Below are 14,807 nucleotides of genomic sequence, written 5' to 3'. Positions count from 1 at the left end.
AGAGAAGTCACTGCAATGAGAAGCCTGCGCACCGCAACAAAGAGTAGCCCCTGCGTGCAGCAACGAAGACCCAACGCAGCCAAAAAAAAATAAATTAAAAAAAAAAAAAAGTTACTTGAGTTAATGTTAACTTTCTGATTACAGGAACGTGTGGGCATAGGAGAAGAGGTAACATGAACCTGGACAGACAGCAATTTATTTAGAAGATTTATATGTTGCCTTCGAGGGGAATGAACAAAATTCAGAGACGAGAAAGTGAACTCAGCGTCTTTATCTGATTAGGGCTGGGCCCTGTTCTTTGAAATGCTCATCATGTCCCAGGTGGGCGTGAGATACATCTTGGCTATTAGAAGGCAAGCTGCTGCAAGCACAGGCTTATTCTGTACGTTCACTTGATGGGGCTCATCTAAAGAACGATGGAAGGGTGCCCTTCATGCAGTTCTAGGGAGCCACTCGCAGAGCCTGCGTTTGGAATTAGGCTGGGCTGAGGTTTTCAGCTATCATTCAACAATATCTTTTCTTCTGACAAAAACAGTTGAAAAGATAGAGATGGCTAAGGGGCATTTAGATTTCTGGAATCTCTTTTTATTTTCAGCACAGAAAAAAAGGATTAAACTCAGTGCATACAATTTGGTTGTTTGTGCTAAGTGTTCATCCGGGGACCCACGGCACATAAAGGCAGGCCAACCCTCCCACCAACACCCTCCTCTTATTTATCCTGTTTCACCAAAGCAGTTTCTTCTCCTGTCAACATGCCTATAAAATGCAGGGCCTGCTCATAGGCTAGGGCAGGAATCTATGCTCAAGCACATTCCCCGAAACTGTATGTGAGCAACACCTTTTGATGTGTGATTCTTCAGCGCTGAATTGCCTCTGTAATAGGCACCCTGTATGGGTAATCATTCTGAAAGGCTCCCATTCTTGGTCCTATATGCCCACAGGGCTTCAATCTAGTCATGGTCTGGCACCTCCCCTTCAGAAACTAGATACCTTTGAAAACTAGAATCTTAGCATCTCCTCTGATGCCAAATCACAGAGGCCTGGTCAATCAGAGCTCTGACCACTGTTTGGGCAGGGATGCTTTCGGCCTGGGACAGGAAAGGGGCTGTGACCCATGGCAATGGCCACGACCACCTGTTGTTAAAAGGCTTTTGGGGAAAAGGAAAAAAGCGTCTTCAGATCTTCCTTTCTTGATAATCAACTCTGTCTTTCTAGAAACCTAGCATTTGTCCAAACTATCAAATGAAAACATTTTTTCATTTTAGGAAAAGCCTCTGGATTCCATTTATTTCCAGATCTTCAACATGAAAGATGAGGTTATGCCAGCAGAATGTGGTTCATTCTGGTCCTGAGGGCTTGCTTTGCTTTGGCTAAGAAGATGCAAAACCTAAACCCACGGCATTCAGGCCTGCGAGCTCGGTAAGGAAAGACGTTTCAATGGAAGAGAAATTTCTCAAGTGGGCTTTCTTTGTCAAGTCAATTTTCAGTGAATCTCTATACAACTGGGCCCCCGGTCTGAGCATAAATTCACTGAGTCCCAGGAGCGTCTGTACATGCTGATGTGTTGAAGGGAGAGGAAATGGGAAAGAAGAGGTTGCTGGTGAATCTTGCAATCTGGAATCTTATTCTCAACTTGTCATCTTCACCTGAGCTAGGAAACAGATTCACATCCCTAATTCATCTAACGAATTAAATGAAGAAATCACAGCACAAAGGGGTAAACAGAATAACTGAATAAAACAAACTGTAAACAAACTAACAATAATTAGGCAAGACATGTTTGTAGGTTCTGGTTTGGATGAATGTAATGAACGATGAGGTGGAAAAGCCACTTCCCTTCCTACCATTCTCAGACTGTAATCTTGACTTTGTTTTATAAATGATGTGAGTCATCCGGGGGGCTGGACCGTGGTTCTCAGCAGGCCTTCACTGGAAACCCAAGAAATGCATATCAGACCCACCCCACGTCCTAACTAACCTAAAGCAGTGTCAGAACTCACCTCGGAGCTCCTTCAAACTGTGAAGCCTTGTCCCCCCAAGTGGTTCTCATCTTTGGGCTGGGGGAGGGGCAAGGCTGTCCAGATCATTATGGTATGTCACCCTCACTCTGTATCCATGGAATTGAAAGTCACTCCACTACTCTAATTTGTGAGAGTTTGCTCTTTATAGCCTCCCTGTAGCAATCTAGACGCTGTTCTCACTTACTGTGTCTTCTCCACTCTCGGACTACCTTGACTCCAGCTAACCATGAAGCCAGAAGGCCCGCAGATTTCCCCTTCCCTCTCCAGCACAAAGCGAGCTGCTGAATAGGTAAGATACTCCAGAAACTTTCTTTGGTTACTCTGTCTTTTTCAGTACTGACAGTCATTGTCTACTTATCATCCTGTCTGATTCATTTTCCAAATTTTCTCCTCCAGGAAGAAGGACAGGGTAATAGCACCTAATTCAATATGTCCTGAGATGGGAGTCAAGATGACTGTGCCCCCCAAAAATGGACAAGTAGATCAATGGAACAGAATCGAGAGCCCAGAAATAAACCCACACACCTATGGTCAATTAACCTTCGACAAAGAAGGCAAGAATAACAATGGAGGAAAGACAGTCTCTTCAACAAATGATGTTGGGAAAAGCTGGACAGCTACACATAAGTCAATGGAGTTAGAACACCCGCACACACCACACACAAAAATAAACTCAGAATGGTTTAAAGACCTAAATATAAGCCATGACACCATAAAACTCCTAGAAGAGAACATAGGTAAAGCATTCTCGGACATAAATCATAGGAATATTTTCTTAGATCAGTCTCCAAAGGCAAAAGAAATAAAAGCAAACATAAACAAATGGGACGTAATCAAACTTAAAAGCTTTTGTACAGCAAAGGAAACAATCAACAAAACAAAAAGACAACCTATGGACTGGGAGAAAATATTTGCAAATGATGCGACCGACAAGGGGTTAATATCCAAAATATACAAACAGCTCATACAACTCAATATCAAAAGAACAAACAACCCAATCAAAAAATGGGCAGAAGACCTAAATAGACATTTCTCCAAAGAAGACATACATATGGCCAACAGGTACATGAAAAGATGCTCAACATCGCTAATTACTAGAGAAATGCAAATCAAAACTGCAATGAGGTATCACCTCACACTGGTCAGAATGGCCATCATCAAAATGTCTACAAGGAATAAATGCTGGAGAGGGTGTGGAGAAAAGGGAACCTTCCTACACTGTTGGTGGGAATGTAAATTGGTGCAGCCACTATGGAGAACAGTATGGAGGTTCCTTAAAAAACTAAAAATAGAACTATCATATGATCCAGCAATCCCACTCCTGGGCACATATCCAGAAAAGATGAAAATTCTAACTCGAAAAGATACATGCACCCCTATGTTCATAGCAGCACTATTTACAATAGCCTAGATGTGGAAACAACCTAAATGTCCATCAACAGATGAATGGATAAAGATGATGTGGTACCTATATATACCATTGAATACTACTCAGGCATAAGAAAGGGTGAAATAATGCCATTTGCAACGACATGGATGGACTTTGAGGGCATTATGCTGAGATAAATCAGACAAAGACAAATACTGCATGATATCCCTTATATGTGGAATCTAAAAAAGCCAAACTCATAGAAACAGAGATTTAATGGTGGTTACCAGGGCCTGGGGGTTCGGGAGCTGGGGAGATGTTGGTCAAAATGCACAAACTTGCAGTTAGAAGACGAATAAGTCCTGGAGATCTAATGCACAACATAGTGATTATATTCAACAGTACTGTGTTACAGGGACTTCCCTGGCGGTCCAGTGGTAAAGAATCTGCCTTCCAATGCAGAGGACGTGGGTTGGATCCCTGGTCAAGGAACTAAGATCCCACATGCTGCTGGGCAACTAAGCCCGAGTGTCACAGCTATTGAGCTCACGTGCCTCAACTAGAGAAGAGAAAACCCGCACACCACAACTACAGAGAAGCCCGAGCGCAGCAGCTAAGATCCCGTGTGCCGCAACTAAGACCCAATGCAGCCAAAAAAAATAAAGTTAAAATAAAATTTTAAAAAACAACAAAAAAAAACCCCAATACTGTATTATAAACTTCAAAGTTGCTAAAAGACGAGATCTTAAACGTTCTCACCACAAAAAAGAAATGATAATTATGTGACGTGACAGAGATGTTAGCTAAGACTTCAGGGATAACCATATTGCAATACATACATGTATCAAATTAACACCATGTCCAACGGTATACATCAATTATATCTCAATTTTTTAAAAAAGCATTTCTTAGCTGTACGCCAGACACATACATCAGTTTAGATTACAAGTTTTCAGGTTAAACCTCTCCACTTAATAAAACTAGGGTATAAATCACAGACTAAGTCAATCAGCAAAGGATTAGTCACTATTATTTATTCTGAGAGGGAGGCAGGTGTCCTCCAGGCAGGGCCTCCTAGGCCATATTCAGGATTTTGCTATTTTTCCTAATGAAGGAGTTTAAGCAGGGGAATCCCAGGGTCTTATATGGGTTTTGAAATATTACTTCAGATATTGGATTGAGGATGAAATCAAGGTGAGAGAGGGTGAACTGGGGAGACCAGCTGGGGGCAACTGTAGTGTATGTTCTCAGAATAGATAATAGTTGAATATGTGAAACCACACACACACATCTATCTATCTATCATCATCCATCTCTCTCTCCCTCTCTCTCTCTATCTTGTCCACCCATCTGCTTATTAAACACATACACATTATATATACAATTGTCCTGTACACCCAATGGAGCTCTAAAGTACAGAGGGCCAGCTCAGCCTGCCCTTGCAGTGGAATCAGACTTACCTTCGCTCCTGTTTGTTGGACGGCTTCCTTCTCAAGCTATGTCCTGTCGGTGGAGGCCGAGCTCACCAGACTGCCCCAGTCCAGACTCTGCAGGAACCAGGGCTAACCCTGATGGATGCAAGAGGCAGGCCTGCAGCTGAGATGCCCAGTGGACCCTGCAGGAAACGGCTGGGAAGGCACCTCTTGCCTCCTCTCGGAGCATTAGTGGCCACGCTGCTTCCTCTCTGTCCGACCTTGGTTTATGGTTCAGGCTCTGAGGGCTCCTCAGACGAACATGGCCCCCCAGGCCTCCAGCAGCCTCAGGATGCATCGTGTAGACAGGCCTGGTCCTGGCTTTGTCTTCCCGCTTAGGGAAAATCCACCTCCACCCCAATGCACAGACAGGCAGAGGGACATGAGCGCACAGCATGCACCAGATCTGATGGTAAAAATGCTGCTGCAAGTTTGCAGTTCACAAGAACACCTGCTTCGCAGAACGGAGGCGATTCTCGTGCTTGCCAAAGGTCAAAGGATCAGGTGTCCTTGATTTACCGTCATCATCGTGAGAAGCGGGTGCTTTTCTGGATCTCCCTGCTCTGTGGGAATCTCTGCAGGCCGGGATCAGGCAGGAGGGCAGCTTCCTGCAGCCTTGCAGGCGGCCCCTTGAACTTCACGCAGGTGCTTGTCAGGGAAGTTCTTAGCCACGGACCTTTCCACCTGATGCTTCTTTAGGCTCCCGTGGCCCCAGGAGCGTTGTTCAACTCAGGGCTCTGCTTTTTGCCCGCCTTTGACTTGTTAAGTCTCTGTGCTCAACACTACCAAGATTCTGGAGGCAAAACCTACAGGGTGATGCTACATTTGGAACGTGAACTTCACGCAGATGAATCACACCTGGGCCGGAGCAGGTCCTGGAAAGTAGTGGATCCCGGGGGGACCACAAGCCTCATTGTCTGATAATCCCTGCTTCGAGGCGTGATGCTTACTGAGGCCACAGTTAATTTTGTAGATATTTATTTACATTATATTTTAAGACTTCAGAAGCTGGCACAGTGCGCGGGAGTAGAGTTTCACATGAGGGCTTAGACACAGGGGTACCAGTGGGTGGCGGCTCATCCCTCCTCCTCCAGGCCAGAGTTACAAGGGTCTGGGATACTGATGCCCTTGGCCCTGGGGGGTGGGGTGGGGCTGGGTGGTCCCCTCCGGCCGTGAGCTGCCTCACCCAGGTACCCTGGTGTGCTGCACGGAGGTCTGCAACTCCAAGCGCGACCTGCTGTGAAGAGGGTCTGCACACATGGCCCCAGGCCGTGGAGGCAAGCGTGCCCAGCTCTCATGGATCTGAATCTCCCACCCCGGCCCCCGGAGAGGGCCTCTCTAAGCTGGATTTCTCATGGCCCCAAGCTCCTGCTGACGGCTGCCTGGGACCTTCCAGCAGACAATTCCCTCCACAACCTGAGTGCTGCGGTACATGCTCTGCTCTGTGTTCTGTGCCCACCTCCAGGGACAGGTGTGCTCTGGGGTCTGCGATCAACGTGCCCTGCACAGTGGCTGCTTTTAGGCTGCCTGAATGAGGAACACCTCAGACGTCTAGAAAGGTATCTGGGAATATACTTCTAGTAACAGCAAGCTTGACTGGCCAAGAACAAGGAGACTATTCCATGAAAAAAGGAGGCACTCCTTTTCCTGGCTTCCTGCCATCCCCGATAGGGCACTGGGTCAGCTGAACTGCCTCCACCCGGATGGGTGGATCTCCCATCAGCTCCCAGGGGTAAGCGACAGGGTCTTATCCAGGCTGCATTTCATGGTGCATTGTTGCTTTGATTATTACCACTTCCCCTCCTCAAAGAACTGACACATTTGTTTGCTTAATATGTTTTTCATATTTTGCATAAAGAGTCATAGCATTTTGGAGCTGGGGGTGTCTTATCCCAGTTCTTAAAGCATCACTACATTACAGGTGAAGGGACTTGCCCAAGGCCCCCCACTGCCTCTGCTACTCCTGCAGGGGTGCCCTCCCACGTGCGTCCCGCCCCCTGCCCTCCCCAAGCTCGGCGCAGACACGGCAGTGGCAGGATTGGACCTCAAGCTCCACATTTTGATTTCGGACAAAGGTGTTGGATACAGTACTCCATTTTTGCCCAACAGTCCTTCCTTTTAGAGAGTTTTTGAGAAAGTGATTTAAGGGACTCTGGGTCTTTATTGCACACACCTTACTGGGGCAGGTAGAAATTAATTTGAAAAACAATAAGTAGATTCTACGTACGCTGCATGTGCCTTGGAGACAAACCACTGGCTCTTCCTTCACTCCCCTCCCCTCCCCCACCCCTGCCTTTGCCGCAACAAAGAGAGCTGCCATTTACCCACCCGGTGCTGTGCAAGACGCTGCAAATCTTTCCAACTCTCCCCATCACCCTAGGAGGTAGAAACTGCTATTCCCATTTTACAGATGAGGAAACTGAGGCTCCCAAAGGTTCAATAACTTGCGCCAAATCACACAGCTTGGTGAGTGGTAGAATTCTATTGATCTGATTCCACGGCTATATATACTCTTTCCACGTGAAAATACATTTCTACAACATACGTTGCCAATGTATCTGGAACACATTGGCTCTAGGTTTTTAATTGTTTGAAATGACTTGTATTCTAAACCAAGATCAGCTTCATATTTAAGTTTTGTATCTTCTGGAGATGTGTCTTAGGAGCCTAAGATATAACTGTGAAAAACCATTTGGGGCTTCCCTGGTGGCGCAGTGGTTGAGAATCTGCCTGCCAATGCAGGGGACTCGGGTTCGAGCCCTGGTCTGGGAAGATCCCACATGCCGCGGAGCAACTGGGCCCGTGAGCCACAACTACTGAGCCTGCGTGTCTGGAGCCTGTGCTCCCAACAAGAGAGGCCGTGATAGTGAGAGGCCCGCGCACCGCGATGAAGAGTGGCCCCCACTTGCCGCAACTAGAGAAAGCCCTCGCACAGAAACGAAGACCCAACACAGCCAAAATATAAATTAAAAAAAAAAAAAAAAAGAGTTCTAGGCCTCATACTTTAAAAAACAAACAAACAAACCAAAAAAACCATTTGGAAATCACATTAAGAGGTTAAGATCACTGCCATCATCAGAATAAAGTCATGATTTCAATAATTTTTTTCAAAGCAAAAAAGAACCTTCAAAACTACCTAGTCCAACACTTAATTTCATAGATGAGGAAAGCAATGTGGAGAACCCAGTGACTTGACCACAGTCTCGGAGCTGGTGAGACCCAGAGCCAGGCCCAGAACCTGCCCCCCGGCCAAGTGGCAAAGACACTGCTTTGCATCTCAGGGCCCCGTTAAAGCCACAGACTCCCTGCCTTGTGCAGAGGACCTGGATCGGGGAGGCCGGGCCCTTGCCTACCTGCAGAACTCTCCTTCGGATTCCGGCAGCAGGAGGGAGGCCGTGGGGTTCTTCCTCAGATCAGCCACCAGGAGGTCCTTGGGTGTCACATAGAAGAAGGGAACCCCCGTGCTGTTGTCGAAGGGGCCGTCACTGACCGGCAGGCAGTTCCCAAACGGCAGTCCTGGGATCTAACAAACACCAAAAAAAGGCCTTTTCAATGCAGGGTTGTGGATTGACTTGAGCTGGGACCTTAGTCTGTGTCTCTAACCAGGAAATATAGCATTGGGGGCGCGAAGGCAGCATGGCGTCCCCGTGGTTTTGACAGGTCATGAATCAAAGCGAAGTGGTTCCCAACCTGCCCAGTTCACCCAGTGATGGCTCCAGAATGTCTATAGAGGAGCTTAGCAGTGGCATCTGTAGAGGAGGGGCGGTTAGGGGATTATTCTTGAAGCTGCAGGTACATAGCAAACACACTCTATTAAACTGAAAGTTATTTGGGGGAAAGGCAATGAAAATCATGGAAGGGTAGAGGGTCACGAAAACCTTTCTCACAAGCTAGCCCTTGGGAGCCCCACTGCCTTCACCACCTCCTCCATATTTTTGGCAACTTTGGGGATAGAATCTTAAGTCTTAACCTAACATCTTACCTGGTCTTTGGACTCCAGGAACTTTCTGTTTTTGTTTCCTTTAGGGTCACACCACTCTCTCACTTATTAGCCACATTTTTAAATTGTAATCAATAATATTTTAATAGTATAACTCAGCAACTTACGGGAATTTGCTTTCTTACCCTTCTAGCTTCAAGGAAGACACATAAACATGCTAAACCAATTTTTTGCTCACGATCATCCAGTAGAGCAGATGAAATTCTCAGACACGTACACAAATATTTCTTAGGTTTTTTCCCAAGCCCTGCTGGGTCCAGCATCATGACCTTTACCCTTCACAGAGCGTTCCTCACTGTTACTTAGCTCAGAACTCAGGGGCTGTCTTTGTCTTTGAAGTGTTGCATGACAACAGTGTGTAGAATTGTGATAGGGGTGGCTTTAATTTTTTAAGAAAACCCAATGTTAAGAAATCCTACAAAATGCTAATATGTCATTCCCAGATCCTGTTTTTCAGCTGGTCACTCACAAACCGAGTAGAGTCATGCTTTGCACACATGCCAGGCACGTAGTAAATGTTCTCTGAATTTATTGCATTTGGAGTATACGTCAATACTGGAAAAGGGAACTACAAACAAAGCTAAGAAAAGGGATGTTGAAAGTCATAATACCTTGACTACATTGGCACTAGAGTTTTAATTGCTTGAAGTGATCTGTGTTTTAAACCAAGATCAGCTTCATATTTAAGCTTCATATCTTCTGAAGGTATGTCTTAGGAACATAAGATATAGCTGTGAAGAACTATTAGGAAGCTGTGAAAGAGCTTAAGATCATTTCTCATCAAAATAAAGTTGTCATTTAGATTTTTTTTTTTTTCAGAGCAAAAAAGGACCTTCAAAACTACCTAGTCCACCACTTAATTTCATAGATGAGGAAAGCAAAGTGGAGAACCCATTGACTTGGCCTCAGTCTCAGAGCTGGTGAGACCCAGAGCTGGGCCCAGAACCTTCCCCCTGGCCAATGACTTACACACTCCATAAAACAGTATTTTTTTTTTTTGCATGAAGTAAATAGGAATTCAAATTACTGCCCTGTAATAAAACCCTTACATCTACCTTAACATCCCTAAAAGCTTTCTGGAGGGTGTATACGTATGGATGTTACATCCTCACCATGTATCCACGGCATTTCCACTTCACGTGGAATCATGTCTAACAGGTGAGTAAAACATCTGTGAAACGAACGATGAAAGCTGCAGCTGAGGACAGCGCTGTCACTCCAACATTTACACGCTTCGCACAATAAATCTCCTTTCCAGAACAGTTCTCGAATTCCATTTTTTAAAATGCAAGTTTCCACCAAAGCCCCGGTCCCCACTTGGGTTCGGGGTCAGTAGGTGATGGGGCAGCTCTGGTCTATGGGCGGGCAGGGGCTGGACGCGCTACTCGGTGATGCCAAAGGTGGCTCTGGCTTTTTTGTCCAGGTCTCTGGTCGGGCGCTGGTTATTTGCACGCCTCTTTGGCCATTTCAAGACTGCGCTTCTCGCTTCTCGACTGCGCTTCGGTCCCCGTCCACCTGGCAGGAAGCCTGCTTGTCGTCCCCTCCCCCAGCACCACCCCCCACTCCTGCCTTTGCCAGGGTGCCAGGGTAACCGAAGCACAATCTGGCTGCATTAATTACACGCTGTCCACGCCGATCCAGCCCCCAGCGCACGTCTGCTAGACCTGGATCCGAGCGCGGGAGTGGCCCCAGGCTCTCCCCGTCCCCTGCACGCCGCTCCCGCCGGGTGGCTTACCTTCTCGTGGGCGGACACAGTGGCCAGACAGCCCCAGGCGCTGGCGTGGGCCAGGAAGCGGGCGGTGCCCGGGCGCAGCCTCGCGCCGCCCTCGCGCCGGTAGGAGAACATCCCGGGCGGCGCGGGGGACGGCCTGGCGCGGGCGGTGCCGTCCGGGGGCGGCAGGTGAGCGTCCTCCTCGTGCGCCGAGGCCGGGAAGCTCCGCTGCCAGATGCTGCCCGAGTCTTCCAGCAGCGCGGGCAGCGCCTCCTCGGTGGAGGCGCTGTCTAGCTCCTCGTCCACCTCGTTGGTGACGGCCCAGGACACGGAGCTCACGAGCACGTAGCCCGCGGCCCGGGACAGCAGGGCGCTGCAGCACAGTAGCCAGGACAGGCGCGGCCCGGGCTGCCGGCCGCGGCGCCCGGACATCTTGCGGGGCGCGCCCGGCCCCGGGGACCGCGGGCAGCGCCCCCCGACGGCGGACGCGGAGAAGGACCCGCTGCCCCCGCCGCAGGCGCCCGGGGGCGTGGGGCCCGGGGCCGCCCTAGCAGCCGTACGCCGCGTGGGGAGGTGGGGCTCCGCACGCGCTGCAGACCCGGTGCGCAGTCCTCCCTGCGCGCCGGGGCCGGGGTTGCGCTTCTTTCCCGCTGGATGGCGCGGGTTCTGCAGCCAGACGGGGGGGCGTTCAAATCCCGGCTCAGCGCACTCCTCCACTCACCAGCTGTGTGGCCCTGCCGAGTCACGTAGGCTCTCTGTGCCCGGTTCCTTCATTAGGAAACGCAGAAAACAGTATTTACATCATGGGAGTGAGGGATGGGAGGATGGAACGGGTTAATATTTGGAGAGGCTTAGAACAGTGTGTGGTGCGGAGTAAGCGTTATGTGCTGTGAAACAGGCACAAGGTAGGGATGGTTATCATTTTATGGGAGAGGAAGCCGAGCGAATGATGAAGATTAGCACCAAGTCCGTCTGAGGCCAAAGCCCATCCTCTTGCTCCGTAAGGACCGTGACCACCTTACACTTCGCTGTGACAGGAGGGCATTGCTTCCAGTTAATCTAAAAGCAGAATCAAATTACTCACTACGCATACACTGAAATAAAGTGGAGTCAGCAGTACCCAGGGAGAATGTGGCCGGGACGGTGTGGCAGAGGATTGTATGAAATGCACCACCCTTAAACACATTCTCTTATTGATGGGAAGTTGGCTTGTTTCCAATAATAAAGTTTTATGAACAGTCTTGTATTCTGATGTGTTGGTATCTTTTATGCTCTGTCTCACTTCTCTGGGCTCCTCTGTTTTCTCCTGTTGTCGCTGTGGTAACGAACTAGTGGTGGTACAGACAGCAGCAGGTTACCTCACCAATCTGCATGTCCCTTGCTTTCTGCCTCAGGGCCTCTGTGCCAACTGCCACGTGGGACATAGGTAGGGTTCCACTGAGCAATGTGAAAACCCACGAGTGCAGAACATTAATCCCCCCATTGCCACGACTTTTGGCGAATGGGTACAAAAGCCAGAGGATAAATACCCCCCACTTCCAAGTCACAAGTGAATGATTCTGAAGGCCACTCTCCACAATTTCATGTGTTAACTTGACTGGGCTAAGGGATGCCCAGATAGCTGGGAAAACGTTATTTCTGGGCGTGTCTGTGTTTCTGGGAGAGATTAGCGTTTGCATCAGATTGAGTAAACATCACCCTCACCAATGCAGTGGGCGTCATCCAATCCAATGAAGGCCTGAATGGGACAGAAAGGCAGAGCAAGGACCAGTTTGCTCTCTGCCTAAGCGGGACATCCTTGTTCTGCTGCCCTTGCACATCGACACTCCTGGTTCTGGAGCCTTTGGACTCAGGCTGGGACTCACTGCATTGGTCCCCCTGGTTCTCAGGCCTTCGAGATGTCAGGTTTGAGCGCCCTCACCAGAAACTGGATCAGCTGGAACCTTGATCTTGGACTCCCCAGCCTCTAGAACTATGAGAAAATAAATTTCTGCTGTTTAAGCCACCAGATCTGTAGTTTATTGTTATGGCAGCCCAAGCAGATGAATACAATAAACCTACTGAAATTAGCTTATCCATTATCCTAATGATGGTTATTAGTATTGTTTTCAGGTGTTATCTGTTAGGAATAAAATTGCTATAAATATCCTTCTACAAGTCTTTTTGTGAATGTATGTTTTCTTCCCTTTGGGTAAATACCTAGGAATAAAATCATTGGGTCATAGCGTAGGTATATGTTTAACTTTATGTAGAACTTTCTGTTATGGACTGAATGTTTGTGCCCCCCAAATTCATATGTTGAACTTCTAACCCCTAATGTGACAGTATTTGGAGATGGGGCTTTTGGAAGGTAAGTAGGGTTAGATTAGGTCATGAGGGGATTAATGGCCTTATGAGAAAAGGGAGAGTCCCCGCGCCCCCCTCCCCACTGTGTTTCTGCTCCAAGGAAAGCCCATGTAAGGACACAGCAAGAAGGCAGGTGTCTGCAAGCAGGAGGAGAGCTCTCACCAGGAACCCGTCACCTGGCACCTTGATCTTGGACTTCTAGCCTCCAGAACCGTGGGGAATAAATGTCTATTTTTTTAAGCCACCCAGTTTACGATATTTTGTTATGACAGCCCAAGCAGATGAAAACACTGTCAAACTGTTTTCCAAAATGATTTTTGACCGTTTTATAGTTCTACTAGCAGTGTATGAGTACTTCAGGAGGTCTCTAAATGATGCATGGGGTGATTTCACAAAGAAGGAGCTATTTTGAATTGGGGCTCAGTTGCTTGGCTTGGTAACATTTCCCATAGATTTCAGATTTGTTTATTGTAAGCAGTCCTGAACCACCGTGTATGTGCTGTTATAGAAAAGGTCTCCCCCCCCTGGCAAATACTATGAGGTTTGGCTGCAGGAAATTGGTCCTTGGTATATTTACAAGCAGATTTGACTTGTAATGGGAGAAAATGGATTGCATATCTGCTGCTTATCTACCACTTCCCATTAACAAATACTTTGTCAAGGACAATGAGAGGCACATGGTCAAAGGTAACAAAGCACCATTTAAAGTTTGGGGCTGGAAATGTACAAGAGGAGCCTGGGATGTCTTCTCGAGTCAAAAAAAGCAGCAGCAGCTAGAAAAGACCAATGAAACATGTCAAAAGAAGCAACTTGAAAGGTCCTCCACTGGGAAAAGATGGAATCATTTAGGCATCAAAAAGAAAAATGATGGCAGTTAAAGAAAGACCTAAATGTACATTTACCATACTTCCCAGCAATTGCACTCCTGGGCATTTATCCCTGAGAAATAAAAACATATGTTCCCCACAAAAACCTGTATACACCATTGTTCATAGCAGCTTTATTCATAATAGGCCCAAACTGGAAACAACCCGAATGTCCCTCAATATGTGAATAAACAAACAGCAGTGTATCCATACCATGGAATACCCCTCAGCACTAAAAAGAAACAAACTATTAATAAATGCAACAACTTGGGTGGATCTTAAGAGAACCCTGCTGAGAAAAAAAAGCTAGTCTCAAAGGTTACACAGTGTATGATTTCATTTATACAACATTCACAAAATGACAACGTTATAGGGGTGGAAGACATTAGTTGTCGCTGAGGGTTAGTGATGGTGTGTGGCTATATAAAGCGGTAGCATGAGGGAGATCTCTGTGGTGATCAACAGTTCTGTATCTTGACTGTGGTGGTGGTTACATGAACCCACAGGTCATAGAAAGTGCTAGAACTCTACACGTACATTGCATCAATGGCAAATTCCTGCTTTTGATGTTACAATCCAGTTGTTTAAGATGTAAGTATTAGGGGAAACTGGGTAGAGGGTACACAGGTCTCTCTGAGTGAATAATGATTAGAAACAAAATTAAAAACAAATCCTCATAAGTCGTCACTAGAAGTTGTTAGGACATCCAATTTATTCTGAAAAAAATTTTTTTCAGATAATTCTAAACAACTTAAAAATTTTTTATTTTATACTGGAGTAGAGTTGATTTAAAAAGTTGTCTTAGTTTCAGGTGTACAGCATAGTGATTCAGGTATACATATACATATACCTATTCTTTTTCAAATTCTTTTCCCAGTTAGGTCATTACACAATACTGAGCAGAATTCCCTGTGCTATACAGTAGGTCCTTGTTGGTTATCTATTTGAAATATAGTCGTGTGTATATGTCAATCCCAAACTCCTAATTTATCCCTCTCTCCCACTCCTCCGTGTATATACCT

The 14,807-nt window shown here is 47.0% G+C and overlaps 1 protein-coding gene across 2 annotated transcripts in view; it reads right to left on the bottom strand.

Moving 5' to 3' along the window:
• The window catches only part of CREG2 (cellular repressor of E1A stimulated genes 2), a 560,810-nt gene extending 548,312 nt beyond the window's left edge, over positions 1–12,498 (bottom strand). For both annotated transcript variants that reach the window (XM_082427214.1, XM_082427215.1), the window contains exons 1-2: positions 10,598–12,498; positions 8,216–8,385 (exon numbers count right to left, since the gene is read on the bottom strand). In XM_082427214.1, the coding sequence (XP_082283340.1) occupies positions 8,216–8,385; positions 10,598–11,005 (578 nt within the window). In that variant the 5' untranslated portion in view covers positions 11,006–12,498. The remainder of the gene's footprint in view (positions 1–8,215; positions 8,386–10,597) is intronic.
• Positions 12,499–14,807: the final 2,309 nt, after the last annotated feature.

Source organism: Balaenoptera physalus, assembly GCF_965194825.1.
Source record: "Balaenoptera physalus genome assembly, chromosome: 15".
Lineage (NCBI taxonomy): Eukaryota > Metazoa > Chordata > Mammalia > Artiodactyla > Balaenopteridae > Balaenoptera > Balaenoptera physalus.
The sequence above is the reverse complement of the archived record's forward strand: the minus strand, read 5'-3'. Positions and strand labels throughout refer to the sequence as shown.